Source organism: Nerophis ophidion, linkage group LG06, assembly GCF_033978795.1.
Source record: "Nerophis ophidion isolate RoL-2023_Sa linkage group LG06, RoL_Noph_v1.0, whole genome shotgun sequence".
NCBI lineage: Eukaryota > Metazoa > Chordata > Actinopteri > Syngnathiformes > Syngnathidae > Nerophis > Nerophis ophidion.
This window is the reverse complement of record NC_084616.1, coordinates 26,895,276-26,918,079: the sequence shown is the minus strand read 5'-3', so window position 1 is coordinate 26,918,079 and position 22,804 is coordinate 26,895,276. Positions and strand designations below refer to the sequence as shown.

At 39.5% G+C, this 22,804-nt stretch overlaps 1 protein-coding gene across 3 annotated transcripts in view; it reads left to right on the top strand.

Annotated features, from left to right (window-relative positions):
• Positions 1-22,804, top strand: part of LOC133554450 (metabotropic glutamate receptor 4-like) — a 478,293-nt gene that overhangs the window by 414,394 nt on the left and 41,095 nt on the right. For all 3 annotated transcript variants that reach the window (XM_061903242.1, XM_061903243.1, XM_061903244.1), the window contains one exon: positions 1,734-1,874. In XM_061903242.1, coding sequence (XP_061759226.1) covers positions 1,734-1,874 — 141 coding nt within the window. The remainder of the gene's footprint in view (positions 1-1,733; positions 1,875-22,804) is intronic.

Sequence of the window (22,804 nt, the reverse complement as noted above, 5' to 3'; positions counted from 1 at the left end):
AAGCGGTGTATTGCGGCCGCCTTTGGCAACCAAAAACATTGTTTACATTCCTGAAAGATGATGGTGAAGCTTAACTATGGAACAGAGCGGTCAAGCGGACACGGTTGGATTGGACCACACACACAAAGTACAGTGTATTATGCAGCGATTATTTCGAAAGATCGTTTTCGAAGAGGGTCCCTTGCAAAGGACTGAGATGGGCATCGCCACCACCCGTCGACTGGTGCTGAAGAAAGGTGCGGGGCCGACCTTCAGGTTGTATAGGTACGACCATATAATCTCACTAAAACACTAGTACCACAGTAAGCAGATAAGGGATTTTCCAGAATTATCCTAGGAAATTTGTCTAATAACATCTGAATCGCTCCCACTATATAGTCTTTTTTTTTCTAGTTCTCCACTCTCACTTTCCTCATCCACAAATCTTTCATCCTCGCTAAAATTAATGGGGAAATCGTCGCTTTTTCGGTCCGAATTGCTCTCGCTGCTGGTGGCCATGATTGTAAACAATGTTCAGATGTGAGGAGCTCCACAACCCGTGACGTCACGCGCATATCGTGTGCTACTTCCGGTACAGGCAAGGCTTTTTTATCAGCACCAAAAGTTGCGAACATTATTGTCGATGTTCTCTACTAAATCCTTTCAGCAAAAATACGGCAATATCGCGAAATGATCAAATATGACACATAGAATGGACCTGCTATCCGCGTTTGAATAAGAAAATCTCATTTCAGTAGGCTTTTAAGGAAACGGCAGACTCTCCTCTTTAATAGATTTTTTACATGGCACACAAACAACTATAAGTAATGCAGCCAATATTACATACAGATAATGTGCCTTGAGTCATGCCCATATACATTAAATACACAGAGGACATAAGTAAAGGAAATTAAACAAGCTCAAATATACCTACAAACGAGGCATAATGATGCAATATGTACATACAGCTAGCCTACATAGCATGTTAGCATTGATTAGTTTGCAGTCATGGATTGACCAAATATGCCTGATAAGCACTCCAGCAAATCAATAAAATCAATAAAGCTCACCTTTGTGCATTCACACACAGCATAAAACATTTGGTGTACAGAATGAGACAAAAAAAGAGTGGTATAAAACATGTCTTTCTGTGGCTGTATCAGAGAAAGTTGTACATGTAAACAAACTACAATGAGTTTAAGGATCGCTAAAATTAGTAGGACAAAACGGTGCTTGCCAAATATTATCATCAGTGAAGCATGTTTAACATAAACAGTGAGATTTTTAACAATGAGGAAAGTTTGTGTCACGTTTGTTCACCTACAGAAAATATAATAAAACTAAAATTATATTTTTTTCTTCATCTTTTTCCATTTTCACACATCTCTGAAAGAGGTCCAGGGAGCCAATAGGGCGGCTCTCGAGCTACAGGTTGCTGACCCCTGGGCTAGTGTATAACTTTGTAGTAAATTAAGGCTTATAAAAGGGTTTGGTGAATGTATTTGGAAAGAAACTGTAAGAAAAAAAAATCCATTGTGTAATATGCAGGTCTGACAGTACATAGAGGAGATTTACTCTTTTGAAAAAGATAACCATCATGAAGTGTTTTTTAATCAATATTTCATTTACCCGCTAAAGACATATTTTAATTAATTGATTACAAGATTAGAATTAGCTCGAAATTAAATGTGTGGGAAAAATAAGAAGAAGCTCAATTAAAATAGTGCTGAAGTGTAAATCTGTTTCCCTCCTAGGGTATGATCGCTACTTTATCAGCCGAACACTGGAGAACAACAGGAGAAACATTTGGTTTGCAGAGTTCTGGGAGAACAACTTCCAATGCAAACTAAGCCGACACGCTGTGAAGAAAGGCTCTGGCATCAAAAAGTGCACAAGTGAGTCCACACACTTAATAGAAAACAGGCACTCATCCAAAGGCAAAGTCTCCATCAATCACGCATGTAAATGGAATATTTCATTGTATTTTTTGGGAGCACACAGATTTATTTGTCAACCACACCACACCATTGTTTAGCCTAAATGTAATGGGTGTGGATAAGTAAATGGGAGCATCACATTTTGTTCCAGACAAATTAATTTTACCGTGTGTTAGCTTGTTTTATGAAGGCGACAATAACTATCACAAAACCATATTGAGGCACGCGCTGAAAAACCTAATCAATAGTAAATAAAATAACCCACGCTGGATGCAGGCTTTCAGGCCATTAAAGTCAGAGGGATCTCCTAGACTGTCTACCACCCCACTGATTTGGGACGCAGAGCAGCTGGTTTTCAGCGGCTTGCAATAATGGTTAGTAATAGATCCATTCCCAGTAATTGAAGAGTCGCACAATACATAGAAGAACGCTAATAAGTTCAACTCATTTCCTGTTCAACCTCTGTAACTAATAATGATTGCACCGGGTAGGCAATATGTGATGCTTGCATGCTCTATGCATTACATCATTCATGACTGTGACTATATGACTATTTATGACTGCTAGACATATTCTGTAAACAGGGTGCATAATGTTCTGTAGGACTATAATGCTTTCATGAATTATGCTTAGTGATAATTGCCTATGAACATATACAGCACTTTTTGGAGTATAAGTCGCTCCGGAGTATAAGTCGCACCTGCCGAAAATGCATAATAAAGAAGGAAAAAAACATATATAAGTCGCACTGGAGTATAAGTCACATTTTTTGGGGAAATGTATTTGATGAAACCCAACACCATGAATAGACATTTGAAAGGCAATTTAAAATAAATAAAGAATAGTGAACAACAGGCTGAATAAGTGTACGTTATATGACGCATAAATAACCAACTGAGAAGGTGCCTGGTATGTTAACTTAACATATTATCGTAAGAGTCATTCAAATAACTATAACATATAGAACATGCTATACGTTTACCAAACAATCTGTCACTCCTAAGCGCTAAATCCTATTAAATCTTATACGTCTAGTCTCTTACGTGAATGAGCTAAAAAATATTATTTGATATTTTACGGTAATGTGTTAATAATTTCACACATAAGTCGCGCCTGAGTATAAGTCGCACCCCTTGCCAAACGATGAAAAAAACTGCGACTTATAGTCCGAAAAATACGGTAGTAGATTTTTTTTTTCTTATTCATTGTGACTAATTAAAAAGAAAAGCTAGAACACAACAAATACTGTATGGAATACAATAAATAGAATGCCTTGTATTGTCACTATACACAGGTACAATGAGATTTAAAGCAATATCCAGTATCAATGCGACAGTCCACAAATATGCAAAACAAAAGAAGGAAAGAAAATAAAATAATGCAAAAGGAAGTAAGGTGCACAGTCCAGTCCTGTGTTGTTTAAATATTAAATATTATACTATACACATATATACAGAAGCATTTGGACTGTGGGTAGAAAGTAAAAATTGCACACAGAGAGGTGCTTAACTATAAAAATCAGTGCCTATGAGAGTTCACCGTGGTTATGGCTATGGGGAAAAAAATTGTTCTTGAGTCTGTTTGTCTTAGACCTGATGACCCTGTAGCGCCTTCCTGAAGGCAGCAGGTCATACACAAAGCCAGGGTGGGAGCTGTCCTAGATAATGTTGGCTGAAGCAGAGGGAGGTGTAAATGTCTATCAGGGGGGCAGCCGATGATCCGCTGTGCTGCCTTTCCCTGTCTGCAGCGGTGCAGCTGCCCTAACATGCTGTGGTGCAGTATGTCAGCAGGCTCTCAGTGGATGAGCGGTAGAAGGTCAGCAGCAGGTTGGAGTCCAGGTTGTACTTCTTGAGGACTTTCAGGAAGTGCAGCCGCTGCTGAGCCTTCTTAGTGGCTGCAGTAGTGTTATCTGATCAGGAGATGTTGTCAGAGATAAGGTATATGCTATATAAGGGTGGATGGACAATACCTGAATACCTGTAGGCCACTATATAATTTTTTATTTCAGTCTGTTTTAATGGCATGAACTGTATTCAATATATACCAATATTTAATCCCCAAACATTTTTTGAAAGACATGCAGAAGGGGTTTAATATTCAATGTTTATTTATATAGCCCCAAATCACAAATGTCTCAAAGGACTGCACAACTCATTACGACTACAACATCCTTGGAAGAACCCACAAAAGGGCAAATAAAACTCACACCCAGTGGGCAGGGAGAATTCACATCCAGTGGGACGCCAGTGACAATGCTGACTATGAGAAACCTTGGAGAGGACCTCAGATGTGGGCAACCCCCCCCCCCCCCTCTAGGGGACCGAAAGCAATGGATGTCGAGCGGGTCTAACATGATACATGGGAGGGGGGGACATAGGAGAAAGAAAAGAAGCGGCAGATCAACTGGTCTAAAAAGGAGGTCTATTTAAAGGCTAGAGTATACAGATTAATTTTAAGGTAAGACTTAAATGCTTCTACTGAGGTAGCATCTCGAACTCTTACCGGGAGGGCATTCCAGAGTACTGGAGCCCGAACGGAAAACGCTCTGTAGCCCGCAGACTTTTTTTGGGCTCTAGGAATCACTAATAAGCCGGAGTCTTTTGAACGCAGATTTCTTGCCGGGACATACGGTACAATACAATCGGCAAGATAGGCTGGAGCTAGACCGTGTAGTATTTTTTACGTAAGTAGTAAAACCATAAAGTCACATCTTAAGTGCACAGGAACCCAGTGCAGGTGAGCCAGTACAGGCGTAATATGATCAAACTTTCTTGTTCTTGTCAAAAGTCTAGCAGCCGCATTTTGTACCAACTGTAATCTTTTAATACTAGACATGGGGAGACCCGAAAATAATACGTTACAGTAATCGAGACGAGACGTAACAAACGCATGGATAATGATCTCGGCGTCTTTAGTGGACAAAATGGAGCGAATTTTAGCGATATTACGGAGATGAAAGAAGGCCGTTTTAGTAACGCTTTTAATGTGTGACTCAAAGGAGAGAGTTGGGTCGAAGATAATACCCAGATTTTTTACAGAGTCACCTTGTTTTATTATTTGGTTGTCAAATGTTAAAGTTGTATTATTAAATAGAGGTCGGTGTCTAGCAGGACCGATAATCAGCATTTCCGTTTTTTTGGCATTAAGTTGCAAAAAGTTAGCGGACATCCATTGTTTAATTTCATTAAGACACGCTTCCAACTGACTACAGTCCGGCGTGTTGGTCAGCTTTAGGGGCATGTAGAGTTGGGTGTCATCAGCATAACAGTGAAAGCTAATACCGTATTTGCGTATGACGTCACCCAGTGGCAGCATGTAGATGCTGAAGAGTACAGGGCCAAGGACCGAACCCTGGGGAACTCCACACGTTACCTTAACATAGTCCGAGGTCACACTGTTATGGGATATGCACTGCATCCTATCAGTAAGATAAGAGTTAAACCATGACAGGGCTGAGTCTGACGTACCAATTCGTATTTTGATACGCTCTAATAAAATATTATGATCGACGGTATCGAAAGCAGCGCTAAGATCGAGGAGCAGCAACATAAATGACGCATCAGAGTCCATCGTTAGCAATAGATCATTAGTCAATTTTGCAAGGGATGTCTCAGTCGAGTGATTTGCCCTGAAACCGGATTGAAAGGTTTCACATAGATTGTTAAACGCTAAGTGTTCATTTAGCTGCTCTGCAACAATTTTTTCGAGGATTTTCGAAATGAAGGGAAGGTGAGACACCGGTCGGTAGTTTACCATGAGGTCAGGATCGAGGTTAGGTCTTTTAAGGAGAGGATGAATAACCGCTTTTTTGAATGCAACGGGAACAGTGCCCGAGGAAAGTGATAAGTTTATAATATTTAGCACTGATGGACCTAATAATACAAAAAGCTCCTTGATAAGTTTCCCAGGAAGTGGGTCAAGTAAACATGTTGTTTGTTTTATTCCATTTACACGTTGTAACAATCCTTCTAATGTTATTTCATCAAAACGAGAGAAACTATTTTGGATATTTGCAGTATCCGCCGTATATACAGTCGTATCTGTGTTACTATAAACCCGTTGTAGCTGGGACGCATTGTCTTTAATCTCCTTTCTAATAAGTTCAATTTTCTTATTAAAGAACTTCATAAAGTCATCTGCCGAATGGGTGGAGCTATTGGAAGGAGTCCCTTGTTGGGTTAGCGATGCTACTGTACTAAACAAAAATTTTGGATCGTTTTTATTAATGCGGATGAGATTTGAGTAATAATTAGTTTTAGCTAAGGTAAGCATGTGTTTATAAGTTATTAAACTATCACTCCATGCTTGATGGTGCACCTCAAGTTTAGTCGTGCGCCATTTGCGTTCCAGCTTTCTACATAATAATTTCTGAGCTCTAGTTTCTTCAGTAAACCATGGTGTACGCCTTTTTGGAGCCTTTTTTAACTTCAGCGGGGCTATACTATCAATGGTTTCGCGCAGGGCGTTTTTAAAGTTGTTAGTGAGGTTATCAATAGAGCCCACATACTTTGGGAACGGTGCCATTACCGAGGGCAGTAGGTCCACAAGAGTCGTCGTTGTGGCAGCATTAATGTTGCGGCTGCTATAGCAGTTATTATTATTATTAACTTGCCGAACATGAGTCTGAACTTCGAATTTTATAAGGTATATTCCTTCTAACAACAATTAAATTTGATTCAGAGTTTGACGTTGCCGATCCAAAACGATTAAGTTCGTTAAAAAAATGATTCAGTAGCTTTTAAGCAACAACAACAACAAAAAAGTTGGATACCTAAGTGAGGTGTGACCATTTTTGTTTTACTTTTTCAATAATACTAACATACTGTGAGTGTTTATTACACTGTTTTTAATTTTGTGTCTCAAACTGGTCCGTCAGAGAACTTGCTCTGCTGTCACTCCCGTTTTGTCTGTCGCATCCTTTGTAGCTCAAAGTTAAGTTGAAGCTACACATTATTGTGTTGTCTTTTTCATTTGTTGTGGCTTTTGCAATCGTGCTGTAGCTGAAAGTTTTTGTGATGTAAATAACGATATTGTGGTGTGGCATTTGGTATGACTTTTTTCAACCACCGTAGATACGAATATGTCATTTTTGTTTAGATGACACCACAGACAGGCAGACGGACTAAAAGTTAAACATCCTTTTCTTTAAAAGTGCTGAACTTCATATAAAGTCTGCCATTCCTAAATGCAGTGTTTTCTTCTTTCTAGTATCAATAAAAGCAATATATTGCCTTTTAACTCGATCTTGGATGGGTAACTACCTTCTGGAAGGTCAACTTGCTGAGCAAATATACTTGAAATTTAGGAATATAAATCAATCTACCGTATTTATGTTCAAATAATGTTTGAATCAGTTATCATGGAGGCTGCTCTTGAGCACGATCACTGCATCATCCTTTTTTTTGTTCCACTCCTCAGAGCAGTAGTGAGGGACAAACATAATATTCTACTAATATACTACCAAGGTAAATAATGGAGAAAAACATCTATGTTATGTGTTTAGGATAAACTGTAACTGAGGACAAACATATTGCTAAAATATTATAATCATATTTATTACCATACAAACATGAATGTTTAAGTGCAAAGATCCTGCACTACATCGAGCTAATGCAACAAGATTTTGTTCGTACCTGTACTGTAAGGTTCAAATTGGAATGACAATAAAAGGAAGTCTAAGTCTCTAAGTTTAAAGAATTGTGCAGGGACATCCATTGTTTCAAGCAAATATTGAAAAAAAAAACGTAACAGTTGTATGTCTTTAAAGTGAAGATGTAAACATCCAATGTAAAACAATAATGTTCACTTAAGTGTCTTTCAATTTTTACTTTCTGACAAACAATGTCCTCCATAGTGGACATACATATATCAGTCAGGAAAATGTTGTTTCTGAGAAAAAGTAACAAACAATTTAACTTTTAAACATGTATATACCGTATAAACTGTTGTTTGGCTTTGCTGGCATCAAATATATATTTCTGGCTGACAGTGGCGACTTGTCCAAGGTATAAATTGCAGCTGGATAAGCTCCAGCACCCCCACGACATCGAGAGAGACTAGCAGTGGAAATGGATTAATGGGTTGAGGACTTATTAAGTAATTTTTCAGTTTCGACGTATTTCCTGTAGCATGCATTGGTTTGCAGAACGGACTTTCTTACCTGCGCCAAAGAGTTTATGTTTTCAACAGGGGTTGTCAGTTTGTTAGCAGCATAACTCAAATAATTATGAAAAGATTTGATGACATTTTTCAAGAAAATGTCCAAAAGAAAACAATTACTCTCATCAACTATGGACACACTTCACTTCCTGCTTATAACGTTCCATGTCCCCACCTTGGCGCCCCGCGCTGCACAGAGTACTATAGGAGATGTACGTTTGTAGTTTACACACTATTTATTTGACACAGTCAGGCCTCATGGTATTATTGTGAAGACTTAAAAACTGACATGTGATGTAATAGGCTTGTAAGCCTTACAGTCGCTCGTAGAAGACCTGGATTACGGCTGTCATAAAAAACGAGACTGGACTAGGTGGTTGCATCACATGGCTGTATGTTAAAGGCCTACTGGAACCCACTACTACCGACCACGCAGTCTGGTAGTTTATATATCAATGATGAAATCTTAACATTACAACACATGCCAATACGGGCTTATTAGTTTACTAAAGTGCAATTTTAAATTTCCCGCAAAGTTTCCTGTTGAAAACGTCGCGGAATGATGACGCGTATGATGACGCGTGCGTTTGACGTCTCGGGTTGTAGCGGACATTTTTTTCCAGCCCGATCCAAGCTATAAGTAGTCTGCTTTAATCGCATAATCACACAGTATTCTGGACGTCTGTGTTGCTGGATCTTTTGCAATTTGTTCAATTAATAATGTAGACGTCAAAGTAGAACGATGGAGGTGTATTGCAACTGCCTTTAGCCACACAAACACAGCCGGTGTTTCCTTGTTTAAAAGTCCCGAAGGTGAAGCTTTACTATGGAACAGAGAGGTCAAGCGAACGTGGTTCCGGACCACATGTCAACCGGCAGGTTTCGATGAGAAAATTGTGGTAATAAGTCAGCTCTTACCGTAGTTATGAGCGGAGCTTGCATCCTCCTGCAGCTGCTGCGGACTATTACCTCCTTCCACCGGAGACAATGGCGGTCACCACACCCGTGGCCACACCCCTCCAACTTTCAGGTACCATATAATCTCACTAAAACACTAGTAACACAATAGGCAAATAAGGGATTTTCCAGAATTATCCTAGTAAATGTGTCTAACATCTGAATCGCTCTCACTGTCCTCGCCTTTTTCTTTTACTTTTTTTTGTTCTAGTCCTTCACTTTCAATATCCTCATCCACAAATCTTTCATCCTCGCTCAACTTAATGGGGAACTTGTTGCTTTCTCGGTCCGAATCGCTCTAGCTGTTGGTGGCTATGATTGTGAGGATGTGAGGAGCCCTCACACCGGTGACGTCATGCGCACATCATCTGCTACTTCCGGTGAAGGCAAGGCTTTTTTATTAGCAACCAGAAGTTGCGAACTTTATCGTCAATGTTCTCTACTAAATCCTTTCAGCAAAAATATGGCGATGTCGCGAAATGAAGAAGTAGGACAAATAGAATGGACCTGTTATCCCCGTTTAAATAAGAAAATCTCATTTCAGTAGGCCTTTAAAAAACTGCGGTATCTAGAAAAGCAGTACACCCCTAGTCTTTATACATCAGATTTGCAATGGAGCCTTCATGATATTACAGTATGATTTACTGGGAAAATATATACCGGGTAATGTGTCAAAGTAATTACATCAAAGACCATGGAATTATTGTGTTATATGTGTGTGCGCTTTGCATAAGCACACCATCTAAGATATTTATGCAGTGGCAAAACTAAACAGTAAAAGGTCACCCTCCAATGATGAAACATGTGTGTAAAGTATTTCTAACTTTGAAAGACAAGAAAATGACACACAGTGCAAATATTAATAATTCACACGGCTGCTTTTCCCGCAATGTTCTTGCATTTGGTGCCCTTGCGGCCAAATATGACGTTTATGGCTTCAGATCTGCCTTTGTCACAGTCGTATTACACCTTAAAATAAGTTAAAAAAGGCATTCTGTGTACCATTGCCTCCATACTTATTAAACAAGTACAAAACATGGACTTAACTTGCAATGCATTTACAACATTAGTTTACTGATGTAAAAATAAAAATAACAAAATAGGTGTTTATAATGCAGGACACTCTAAGACGAATTTGATATGCATGATAATTTAACCAGTCCTTGATCGTCATTTTTGTACTACGATCATGTTCTGTGTTCTGAGAGGTCAGCTTTTAGTCAGGCACTTGTATTAAATGTAGTTTGTTTTATTCTATTTTCTTTTCCGATAGATTAAAGTTTTTTTTTCGTTGTTGTTGCTGTTATAATTGTGTCCTACTAGGGAAACCGGTGCAATACGTTGGATTCTTAGTCATCTGTCTGCTGCTGCAAAGAGATGTTGTTTCATAGTACACATAGCACAGTTCTATTTGGATCAGGTTTAGATATTTATTTTTATAGCAATATGTGACATCCCGGCTTCACGGTGGCAGAGGGGTTAGTGCGTCTGCCTCACAATACGAAGGTCCTGCAATCCTGGGTTCAAATCCAGGCTCGGGATCTTTCTGTGTGGAGTTTGCATGTTCTCCCCGTGAATGCGTGGGTTCCCTCCGGGTACTCCGGCTTCCTCCCACTTCCAAAGACATGCACCTGGGGATAGGTTGATTGGCAACACTAAATTGGCCCTAGTGTGTGAATGTGAGTGTGAATGTTGTCTGTCTATCTGTGTTGGCCCTGCGATGAGGTGGCGGCTTGTCCAGGGTGTACCCCGCCTTCCGCCCGATTGTAGCTGAGATAAGCGCCAGCGCCCCCCGCGACCCCAAAAGGGAATAAGCGGTAGAAAATGGATGGATGGATATGTGACATCCCCCCAACAAGGCCCAAAATTGTATTGATTGTTTTGATGATATTAATGTATATCAAGTATCCACATTTTGTATAATTCAAAGAAATATGTTTCTGTTTTCCTACACTGTCTCAGTTATTATATGGTCAAACATACATTATGTTGCCAAAAGTATTTGGCCACCCATCCAAATGTATATATATATATACATATATATATATAAACTCAACTCGTCGTGTTTGGAGGAAGAAGTACTTCCTCCAAACACTGAGTTGCATCCCAAGAACACCAAACCTACTGTGAAGCATGGGGGTGGAACATCATGCTTTGGGGCTGTTTTTCTGCTAAGGGGGACAAGACGATTGATCCGTGTTAAGGAAAGAATGAATGGGGCCATGTATCGTGAGATTTTGAGCCAAAACCTCCTTCCATCAGTGAGAGCTTTGAATGGTTGACTAAATACTTATTTTCCACCATAATTTATGAATAAATTCTTTAAAATTCCTACAATGTGAATTCCTGGATTTTTTTTCTACATTCTGTTCTTCACAGTTGAAGTGTACCTATGATGAAAATTACAGACCTCTGTCACCATTTTAAGTGGAAGAACTTGCACAATCGGTGGCTGACTAAATACTTTTTTGCCCCACTGTATGTATATGTATATGTATATGTATATATATGTGTATGTATATTTCTGGGGATCTCTGGGCCTGCTGGTCAATCGGGGGTCGGCGCCTCATGCTACTGCATCCGACCTGCATGTCTGGAGCTCCTGAGTCCCACCGTCCATCCCTTCCGGGTGCCCGTCTTGGTTGGGGCCTGCTGGGTCTAGTCCCTTCATCCATTGTGGTAGCTTGGTGTTGCAGGGTATTCTGAGCTGCTGCGAGTCGGCCAGCTGCTGGGGTAGTGATCTTGTGTGTCAGCATGTCTGTGATCTTTTTTTTTTATATTTTATTTTTATTAAAAATGTTTTTTTTAATTATTATTAATTTTTTTATGTATTTATTTATGTATTTTTCTCCCCCCTCCCTCGGGGGGGGGGACTCGACAGGGCGTTTGCTGGTTGTTCCATCTCCATCGTTGGGGTCGCTGCGGGTGGGGTGGGTGGTTCCCGCGGCCCTGCGCTGGGTGGTCCTGTGGCGGCCGATTTGGGTGGGGTGGCCTGGCGTGGGGGCCCGGGCACTGGTGAGGCTGGGGTGGTCTTCCGGTTGCGGGGAGTCTCTGGGCACCCGCAGGCGGGGCGTCTCGCCTTTTTGTACACCTGAATAAACCTTACCGGGAAGGCTGAGGAGTGTGATCCCACGATAGTTGGAACACACCCTCCGGTCCCCCTTCTTAAAGAGAGGGACCACCACCCCGGTCTGCCAATCCAGAGGTACCGCCCCCGATGTGTGTAAGTAAAATGTAATATTCAGCCTGCTAATCATTTTGTAATTGAGGACTAGACCAGAACATTTTATAAAAAAAAATACACAATATTTTAGCCCCCTCAACACATGTTCCATAGCATGTCTTTAGATGCAAATATCACAGACATTTTTATGTTGTTAATGCATGTAATGGTAAACAGAACATATGACGTATAGCTTTTATTTTGAAACCGGAAAAGTGTGTGATTGGTTTGAGAAAGTGTCTTGACATGTTTTGATCTTGGATCAACTGTTTGCAATAAAAAAAAGTCTCTTTTCGAATTCCTGCCGACCGTCTTTCATTTCTGTTGTGCTTTAATGTTATCTTACTTACTAAATCAGTCACATTAACAATCTAAATGTTATGTTATCACTGCACCTTAACCGTGATCTGAACATGGAAGCGGAGCATTACCCACCTTTGAACGACGTGGGCATCAGGCATTTGCTGCAGGGATGTCGCCTCATTTCATGGTGAAAAATAGTCTTTTCATGTCAGGAGAACAACTTGAGATGGCTTTGAACCTGATATTTCCATAAGGTGGCTTTTCCTTTGTCCATTTCCCTTTACTTGTGGCTCATCAGTAACTAGTGAACTGCAGCCAGGTTCCTCCCGCTACAGCATGGCCCAAGGTAAAAAAATGATGCATGTGCGTTATCTGCCCGTTAAAAAAATGGTCTCGATATTTAAATATATAGTTAACTTTGACATCCCTCGTTTTGTGCTAATATTGTCTGTGTATGTGTGTGCGTGTGTGTGTGCGCGTGTGTGTGTGTGTGTGCACGCGTTCGTGTGTGTGTGTGTGTGTGCGCATTTGTGTGTGTCTGTGCGTGTGTGTGTGTGTCTGTGCGTGTGTGTGTGTGTGCGTGTGTGTGTGTGTACAACGTATTAATTAGATTTATCTTATTTCCTTTGGAAAAATGGCTTTGGATTTTGCATTAAAAGGTTTTCTTTTGAACACATAACCAAAGCAAACGAGGTACATCTGTAACTCACAAAAGGTAATACACCCTTCACATTTTAGCAACAATTGTATTCTATCTTCTCAAGGAACAACTCCAGAGAAATTATATGTTCATACACTTTTGAGCTGCTAGTATACAGTTTGAATAACAATGCACAAGCATTATTGTGAACAGGGACGTGCACATGGTTATAGAGGGGCAGGGGCTCAAAGTCAGAAAAGGGCAGGAAATTTTGTGGGCCATGTCCCTGTAGATGTTGATCACATCATTGTGATTTATGACTACGTCTTTTTCAATGGAGAGGAGAAGGAGATCAGACAGCGTCTCTTCTGTGCATAGGCTTGTGAGTGAGTTTTTGACCAGCTTCAGTTTAGAAAAAGACCTCTCTACTGTGGCAGTGGACACTGGAATCATGGCATACGTTTTCATCATTTCTTCCAGTGCTGGAAAGATGTCATGTCCACTGTTGTCTCTTAGTGTTCTTAAGATCCCCTTCAGTGTGAGAGTGTCATGGAATGATGCATAGAAAACTCTGAGCTCTGTCTTCATTATCATAATTCTTCTTATTAGTATTGTTATTATTATCATTATTATTATTATTATTTTGTTAACCCACACAGTAATAGCAAAGTCACAATAAACTTTATATCTAAACCTCTACTGTGAGAGAAATGTGATCCGCCGTAAACACAGTGCATTTTATTTTGAAAATTATTCCGGTGTTTTATTTTGTATTTTTTACACTACTTCCTGTCCCGCACGATCCGCTTTGCTCTGTGCGGAATTGAAGTGCTGTGCTCCAACGTCCGGCAAAAACAAAAGCTGACACATGCAATACTAGAATAATACAGCATTTTTCTGAAATAGCACCCATATTACATGCTGAATAAGTGGACGGCGACTAGACCAAAACTCACAGGTTCAAGTTGCTCCACTGTCACGTCTCCTCAGGGGCGCAGTTGGCTTTCTCTCCTCTCACTCACTCGCCCTCTCTCTCTCTCTGGCGGAAGCGGCAGGCTCAAACAACCCGGTATTACAAGAAAACGGGGAGTTTTTGTACCGCTGTTTTTTTTTTGTTTTTGATTTTTTTTTCGTCCCTGACAGGAATTTATTAATGTTGTTTACAGAAAAAGAAAAACACACACACACAGGCAGAGGGCACTTTTTAAGACGAGGCAAAATAGGGCAGGGGCTTAAGCACCCAAAGCGCCCTATGTGTGCACGTGCCTGATTGTGAACAATGTCCGAATTGTGAATATTTAGTGTGACCTCCATTGTTGTCTAGCATTGCCTTAATCCTCTTTGCAATGGAATTTTTACTACACCATAACCACATCACATAGCTGGTGGATGTTGGACAACTTGTGGTCCTCTATCTATTGCTTGAGAAAAGTAATCACTTTCAGCTTCCGTAGCAAAGAGCTTGTCATCTTGGAAGTGTGTTTCGGGTCGTTATCGTGGTGGAAAATTGCCCTGCGACCCATTTTCCCAACGGAGGGTCACAGTACACATTGGAATTCATGTTTTCTTCAATGAACCGCAGCGCTCCAGCAATCATGACAGTAACGCCACAATGATTGACCGTAGGCAAGCGACAATTATCTCGGTACTCATTTGTGTTGTCAGATAATTTGACGATAACGACTGCTGTGTGATGGGTCCTTCTGAGTGGATAGTCAATCTATACTGCTGCATGAGATCGACACTGACTACTCTGAGGCATGTCTCGGTTGAAGCCCTGCTTCTGCCTACTTCTTTTCGAACACGTTGAAAAGAGAAACAGGAAATTGTGATGTATCATGTTGTAATTGGATGTATGTTTGAAAGAAACTTAAACCATCAAGTACTATCCCTTTATGATAGTCTATATATGAATGATTAGAAATTTGAAGGGTGTATTCACTTTTATAAAAGATCCAAAAGTAACCTTAAACTGCAGTGCTATCTAGGTCTCAATATGAGCAATATCAGTACCTCAAATTTTTCGTGTGACCTTTCAGGCAAAAATCTATAGCCAAAATTGGCTAAAAACACTACAGCCTGGGAGATGTTCAGTACACTTTAGGTCAAAAATAGGATCTAACAAAGAAATTCCAATCAGAAGTCTGACACATATAACAAGCGAGCTATATTAGCTGCTAAATGGTTTATTGGGGAGCATAGGCTTAACATCCCAAATTACAAGGATTGATAACTACAAGGGAGGGCACAGGCTAAAGTTCTCACTGGCAGATACATCTATCCATCCATCCATCCATTTCCTACTGCTTATTCCCTTTGGGGTCACGGGGGGCGCTGGTGGCTATCTCAGCTACAATCGGGCGGAAGGCGGTATACACCCTGGACAAGTCACCGCCTTATTGCAGGGCCAACACAGATAGGCAGACAACATTCACACTCACATTCACACACTAGGGCCAATTTAGTGTTGCCAATTAACCTATCCCCAGGTGCATGTCTTTGGAAGTGGGAGGAAGCCGGAGTAGCTGGAAGGAACCCACGCAGTCACGGGGAGAACATGCAAACTCCACACAGAAAGATCCCGAGCCCTGGATTGAAACGCAGGACTACTCAAAACCTTCGTATTGTGAGGCAGACGCACTAACCCGTCTTCCACCGTGCTGTCTCTGGCAAATACAAGAATTAAATAAGTCCCTCTTCACAGACAGTTAACTGTTTTACACTTTTGAACAATAAAATGTGATTCAGATTTACATAGTCATGAATCGCTGGTGGGCTTCACGGTGGAAGAGGGGTTAGTGCGTCTGCCTCACAATACAAAGTTCCTGCAGTCCTGGGTTCAAATCCAGGCTCGGGATCTTTCTGTGTGGAGTTTGCATGTTCTCCCCGTGAATGCGTGGGTTCCCTCCAGGCACTCCGGCTTCCACCCGCTTCCAAAGACATGCACCTGGGGATAGGTTGATTGGCAACACTAAATTGGCCCTAGTGTGTGAATGTAAGTGTGAATGTTGTCTGTCTATCTGTGTTGGCCCTGCGATGAGGTGGCGACTTGTCCAGGGTGTAACCCGCCTTCCGCCCGATTGTAGCTGAGATAGGCGCCAGCGCCCCCCGCGACTCCAAAAGGGAATACGCGGTAGGAAATGGATGGATGGATGAATCGCTGGTATAAACATGAATTAGGGCTGGCCTATATGGCCTTTTTTAAATATTTTGATATTTTTAGACCAAATCGCGATACACGATATATATATAGATATTTTGCCTTTGCCTTGAATTAACACTTGATACGTATAATCACAGCAGTATGATGATTCTATGTGTCTACATTAAACATTCTTGTTAATACTGCATTAATATGTGCTCATTTTAAACTTTCATGCAGAGAAGGAAATCACAACTAAGTCAATTGACCCAAACTGTATTTATTAAACAGTTATTAAGCAGTGGCACAAACATTCATGTCATTTCAAAACAGAAAATGCAAGATTGCCAGAGACATTTTAAAACAAGCCAGTATTTCACTTGTGTGCATGATGTCACACACGATATTTCAATAAGTGTCAAATAAAAATGAGCTGCATTATAGGAAATCAAATAGTGTATGTCCTTTGCAATGCGGTAGTTTACTGCGGACATTATCTCTTTTTGTTGTTAACTGTTTTTTTCATACGGTGTTGATCTAGAAATGTGTGCCTCGGCATTTTGATGGTGTGGGCGTGTGGCACCGAATGGAGATGTTGACATGCGGAGTTATCACTCTTCATTCCCTAGCAGGTAACTTTTTAAATGATGCTACATATTAGCAGTAATGCTACCTGTGGTAGCAACGCTTGTGCTCCACACTTGACCAATTAATGTTGTCTATTTGACATATTCCCACTTGAAGCCAAACCACCGCCAGACAATGGACCCCCCGCTGTTTTTGTTGCGAATTAATTCTTTCTTCATTTGTTACCAGATTTGCATCTTCTTTCTCTTGTATTACCACTAGCATGGTTTCGCTAGCATCACAGCTAACGTTACCCATCCTGCTACCTCTCTGCTCTGTGAGGGCGTATACGTATGTGACATATGACGTGACAGTATGTGACGTATGTAAGAAGGTGCGCTTGCTGTCTGTGAGAAGGAGACACAAGAATGAGTGGGAATAGCCTACAGCTAAAAGCAACTGCGTGAGAACGTATAACAAAATATCACACCTAGTCATTTTTTATATCGCGCAGAGACAAACCCGCACTATTCGCTTGTATCGATATCTCACCCAGACATACCTTGAATGTTTCGGAAGTAAAGACAAATGTTCCACACGATGATGTTTTTTGTCAGTTATGTTCAGTCCTAAAAGGCAAGGGTGGGCCATCAAACACATCAATTTGGACAATGGTCAAATTTCCTCCAGAAAACAAAAAGTTAGCATTTCAATGTTTGCCATGTTTCTGTTGGTATTTGACATAAAAGGCTATTGTATGGTAAATATTGTGTATTTTCTTTGTAGTCAACCTGTTTTCTTTACTTTTACTTTTTACAAAATGAAAATGGCCAAAACCTACTCAACTGGGTGACATTAATTTTAATATCTTCTTTCCACCGAAAAAAATTAAATAAGCTTTGTTTTGCCAATTTTAGAACATGAACAATATAGTGCTAACCACAACTCACATTTTGTTTTAAAACTAGGGCTTTCAGAAATATTAACTCATCTGATTTAATTTTCCTGAAGGAACTCTCCTGAAGGAATCAATAAAGTATTATCCATCTATCTAATCACAAAAAAATACATCATTAGTAATGTCTAGTTACAAAATGAATCACGCAATGTATTTAAAGTTTGGACACACCTTCTCATTCAATTGTTTTCTTTATTTTCATGACTATTTACATTGTAGATTGTCATTGAAGGCATCAAAACTATGAATGAACACATGTGGAGTTATGTACTTAACAAAAAAGGTGAAATAACTGAAAACATGTATTATATTATAGTTTCTTTAAAATAGCCACCCTTTGCTGTGATTACTGCTTTGCACACTCTTGGCATTTTCTCGATGAGCTTCAAGAGGTAGTCACCTGAAATGGTTTTCACCTCACAGTGTTATGGTTTGCAAGGGGAGTGACCGCAAATGTACACTAGGTGGCAGTAGTGTACAGAGATGTATTATATATATAGTATATATATATATATATATATATATATATATATATATATATATATATATATATATAATACTACTAATAATAATAATCAATACTAGCGACTAAAACCAAGGAAATGAAGTGTGACAAAAACTCAAGAGTGTATGGTGTAAGACTAAGTGTGTAAATTAACTGAAGTGTGTGTTACCAAGTGTTGTAGAGAGCGAAGGAACAAGGCAGTCCGAGAGGCAGGCAGATGATCATTCAGGGCAGGAGAGAAAAGGCAAGATCAGTGTTCAGGCGAAGGTCGGGAATCGAGGAAAGCAGTCCAAAAACACATGGGGAAACAACAGACGATCTCGAAGGGGGAAGGCTGGTACACCATCTGAAAACTAAGTTCCCTGGCCGATCCTTGTGTCCACTAGTCCCTTTATACAGCTTATCGTCATCAGTCACAGTGTGCAGGTTGACTGATCGTCTGCAGGCTTGAAGTTACGTGGGTGAGCTGCGGTCAGCGTGAGCGGGGGCGTGTCCGGGTCCTCTGTCAGCAGGTCCTCTGGGTGGTCCCGCAGCGGAGGGAGACGCAGACTGTGCATGTGCCACAACACACAGGTGTGTTTGAACCTCACCTTAAATATATGTGTACATTTTTTAGCATTTTTATCCAATCCAATCGACTTTATTGATACAGCACATTTTAGAAAACAATACAAGTTTCACAAAGTGCTGCACAGGAGTTAAAGCACACATTTAGAAGCAGGACAAAAATAAAGAGAGTCAATTGTAAAAAAAAAAAAAACACTATTGAAAAACATGTTTTAAGAAAATCATATCATCATAGCAGATTAGGCAATTTATTCGATGATGTCAGGGTGGCCGCACCCTTGACCACGCCCCCACCACCACAGGCATCCTGGCAGTCCCAGGGAAACCCTGAGCCTGTAATCATGGATTAAAAAAAAGGGAAAATCCCTGAACAACTATTTGATTTTAGATTATTCCCACAATTGAAAATAGTGTTATGTTCTGTGTCATGCATTTATTTGATTTTCTCCAATGTATACAAACATATTGAAAGTCGTGAGCTATAGTTCTCTCATGTATGTATCACCAAAAGAAAGTAGTTGTTGTGTGGACCTTTTCTCAAAGGAAAAACATAAATTGTAAGAGGGAATTACAAGCTGTTACTGGTCTCTACAGCTGTTAGACACTCACAATTTTGTGGATTGGTGGTGACGGAAGCAGACAGTCAGAGAAAAAAAAAGTAATTTTCACAACTTTGCGCTTCAGTTCACAGCATGCTGCCATTTTTCTTGTTCCATTCTTGGATTGCTAGGAGGTGTGATCATTTGGCAAAAACTGTATGGAGCGAAGACACTTATATCTAACACCGGCATCAGCTTTCCTGAGACCAGGCATAAAAAAAAAAAAAAAAGGTAATGTGTTGTTTGCGAAGGTCAACAAATCCACAGGGCGCCTTGAGTGCAGGAACATCCGAACACCTCTCAGAGTCCCCTAACACCCTATTATCATTAAGGCCCCTTCTACACTAAACCAGCTAAGGTTATCCAGGGTAAATCTCACCTAACCTTATCCGTGTCCAGACACGTGTTTAAGACCCCCTGCCCCCCACCCGTCCGCTGGTGCAACGCAACCTAGTACGCGTGCACGGAAAAACATGCGCGCGTCATAGTTACAATGGGGCAAAAAAGTATTTAGTCAGCCACCGATTGTGCAAGTTCTCCCACTTAAAATGATGACAGAGGTCTGTAATTTTCATCATAGGTACACTTCAACTGTGAGAGACAGAATGTAGAAAAAAAATCCAGGAATTCACATTGTAGGAATTTTAAAGAATTTATTTGTAAATTATGGTGGGAAATAAGTATTTGGTCAACCATTCAAAGCTCTCACTGATGGAAGGAGGTTTTGGCTCAAAATCTCACGATACATGGCCCCATTCATTCTTTCCTTAGCACGGATCAGTGGTCCTGTCCCCTTAGCAGAAAAACAGCCCCAAAGCATGATGTTTCCACTCCCATGCTTTACAGTAGTTATGGTTTTCTTGGGATGTAACTCAGTATTCTTCTTCCTCCAAACACGACGAGTTGAGTTTATACCAAAATGGATACATGGATGATACAGCAGAGGATTGGGAGAATGTCATGTGGTCAGATGAAACCAAAATATAACTTTTTGGTTTATTATTAAACTATGCTTAGCATAGTTTAATTCCACATACAGATGTACTGAAGGTCTTAAGTGTTGTATGTGCGTACAAATATTTTAAATAACATTTTTCTCTAAGATTATAGTTTTCCTCTTTTGTTGAGAAGAATTTTTGTATATTCTTGGGAGGTTATAGTTTGCTTTGTGTATAATTTTAGCTGTTTGCAATTTCACTGTTGTGGAATTTCAATATCTTTGATTCAATAAATAAAGGGTTTGTATGTTCTCTATATCCAACATTATGTATTATTCTCACCGATCTTTTGTAATTATTTCCCCATATTTCTACACAGTAACTCAGATATGCTAACACTAGTGAGTAGTAGAGAATATGAAGTGATTTTTGGTCTACAACATATTTAGCTTTATTCATTATTGACGTGTTTCTTGCAACTTTATGTTGTATATTTTTTACATGAGATTTCTCGTTCAATTCATCATCAATCATTATACCTAGAAATTTGGTTTCATTTACTCTTTCAATTTCTATTCCCTCTATTTGTATTTGTGTTTGCCTTTCTCTTCTAGTATTACCAAATAGCATTATTTTAGTTTTACTGAGATTCAATGATAGTATGTTTTTGTCAAACCATTTTTTTTAATTTGTTCATTTCTTTTGTTATTATTTGTATTATCTTCTGTGTGTTCTCTCCTGAACAAAACACTGTTGTATCATCCGCAAATAATACTAACTTTAAATCTCTTGTAACTTTACATATGTCATTTATATAGAGATTGAATAATTTAGGTCCTAGTATTGATCCCTGAGGTACACCACAGGATATTTTTAGTGTTGTAGAAGTGTGTTCGCCTAGTTTCACGTATTGTTTCCTGTTTGTTAGATAACTTCTTATCCAGTTTAAGACTAACCCTCTGATGCCATATCGTTCTAGTTTTTTGATTAAAATATTGTGATGAATTGTGTCAAATGATTTAGTTAGATCCATAAACACTGCTGCCACACATTTTTACCATCTTTTGCATTGGTAATTTCTTCTGTAATTTCCATTAAAGCCATTGAAGTTGAAACATTAGCTCTGTATCCATATTGGTTCTCTGCGAGTATTTTATTTTTATTTATGAAACTCTCTAATCTGTTATTGAACAGTGTTTTCAATGATTTAAAAAAATTGTGGAAGTAAAGAAACATGTCTATAGTTTGTTAATAGATGTTTGTCTCCAGTCTTATACATTGGTGCAACTTTAGCTATTTTCATTGTGTTTGGAAATGTACCTGTTTGAAATGATAGGTTACTAATATACATTAATGATCCTGAGATCTCTTCAATAACTGTTTTTATCGTTTCCATATCAATTCCGTTACAATCAGTTGAAGTCTTAAATTTACATTTTTTCACGATTGTATCTATTTCCTCCTGTGTCACATTACTGAGGAACATGGAGTTGGGATTTCGCTCAATGGTATCATTATAGTCCTCAATTGAAACTGGGTCTGGAATCCTTTCTTCCAATTTTGGTCCAATATTTACAAAGTAATTATTAAAGCTTTCAACTACTTCCTTAATCTTGTCATTATGTTTATTTCCGTCTAAGAAGTATTGGGGGTAATCCCTCTTGTGCCATTTTTAATAATGCTATCGAGAATGCCCCATGTTGCTCTCATATTATTTTTGTTCCTGTCCAATAATTCACTGTATTATTCTTTTCTACATGATCGTAGTATGTTTGTTAACTTGTTTTTATACTTTTTGTACTTAACTTCTGCCTCTGTAGTTCTTTGTGCTATAAATGTTTTATATAGTGTATTCTTTTTCTTACAAGCATTTTTTAATCCTTTTGTCATCCATGGTTGATTATTCTTTCTCTGCTTACTACTGAGTCGTCTCCATGGACAATGTTTGTCGTAAAGTATTATGAACTTGTTTAAGAAATGTTCATCTGCTTCATCAACCTCTTTTTCATTGTACACATCGTCCCAATCTTCCTTTTGTAGCTCAATTTTGAAAGCAATTATCCTCTTCTCTGTGCACAGTCTTTGAAATGTCCTTTTGTCTTCCATGTTCTTTTTGCAGTTTCCATCATATATTGTAAAAACTTGTAGATGATCACAAACGTCGGTTATAAGCAGACCACTTGTAGTGTTATTATCAAAATCCTTGGTAAAAATATTATCAATAAGCGTGGCACAGTGTCCTGTGAACCCTAACAAGCAAAAGTCATCATTTGACTTTTGCTTGTTAGGGTTCAAAGAGTCAATATTAAATTCACCACATCAGAAAATTA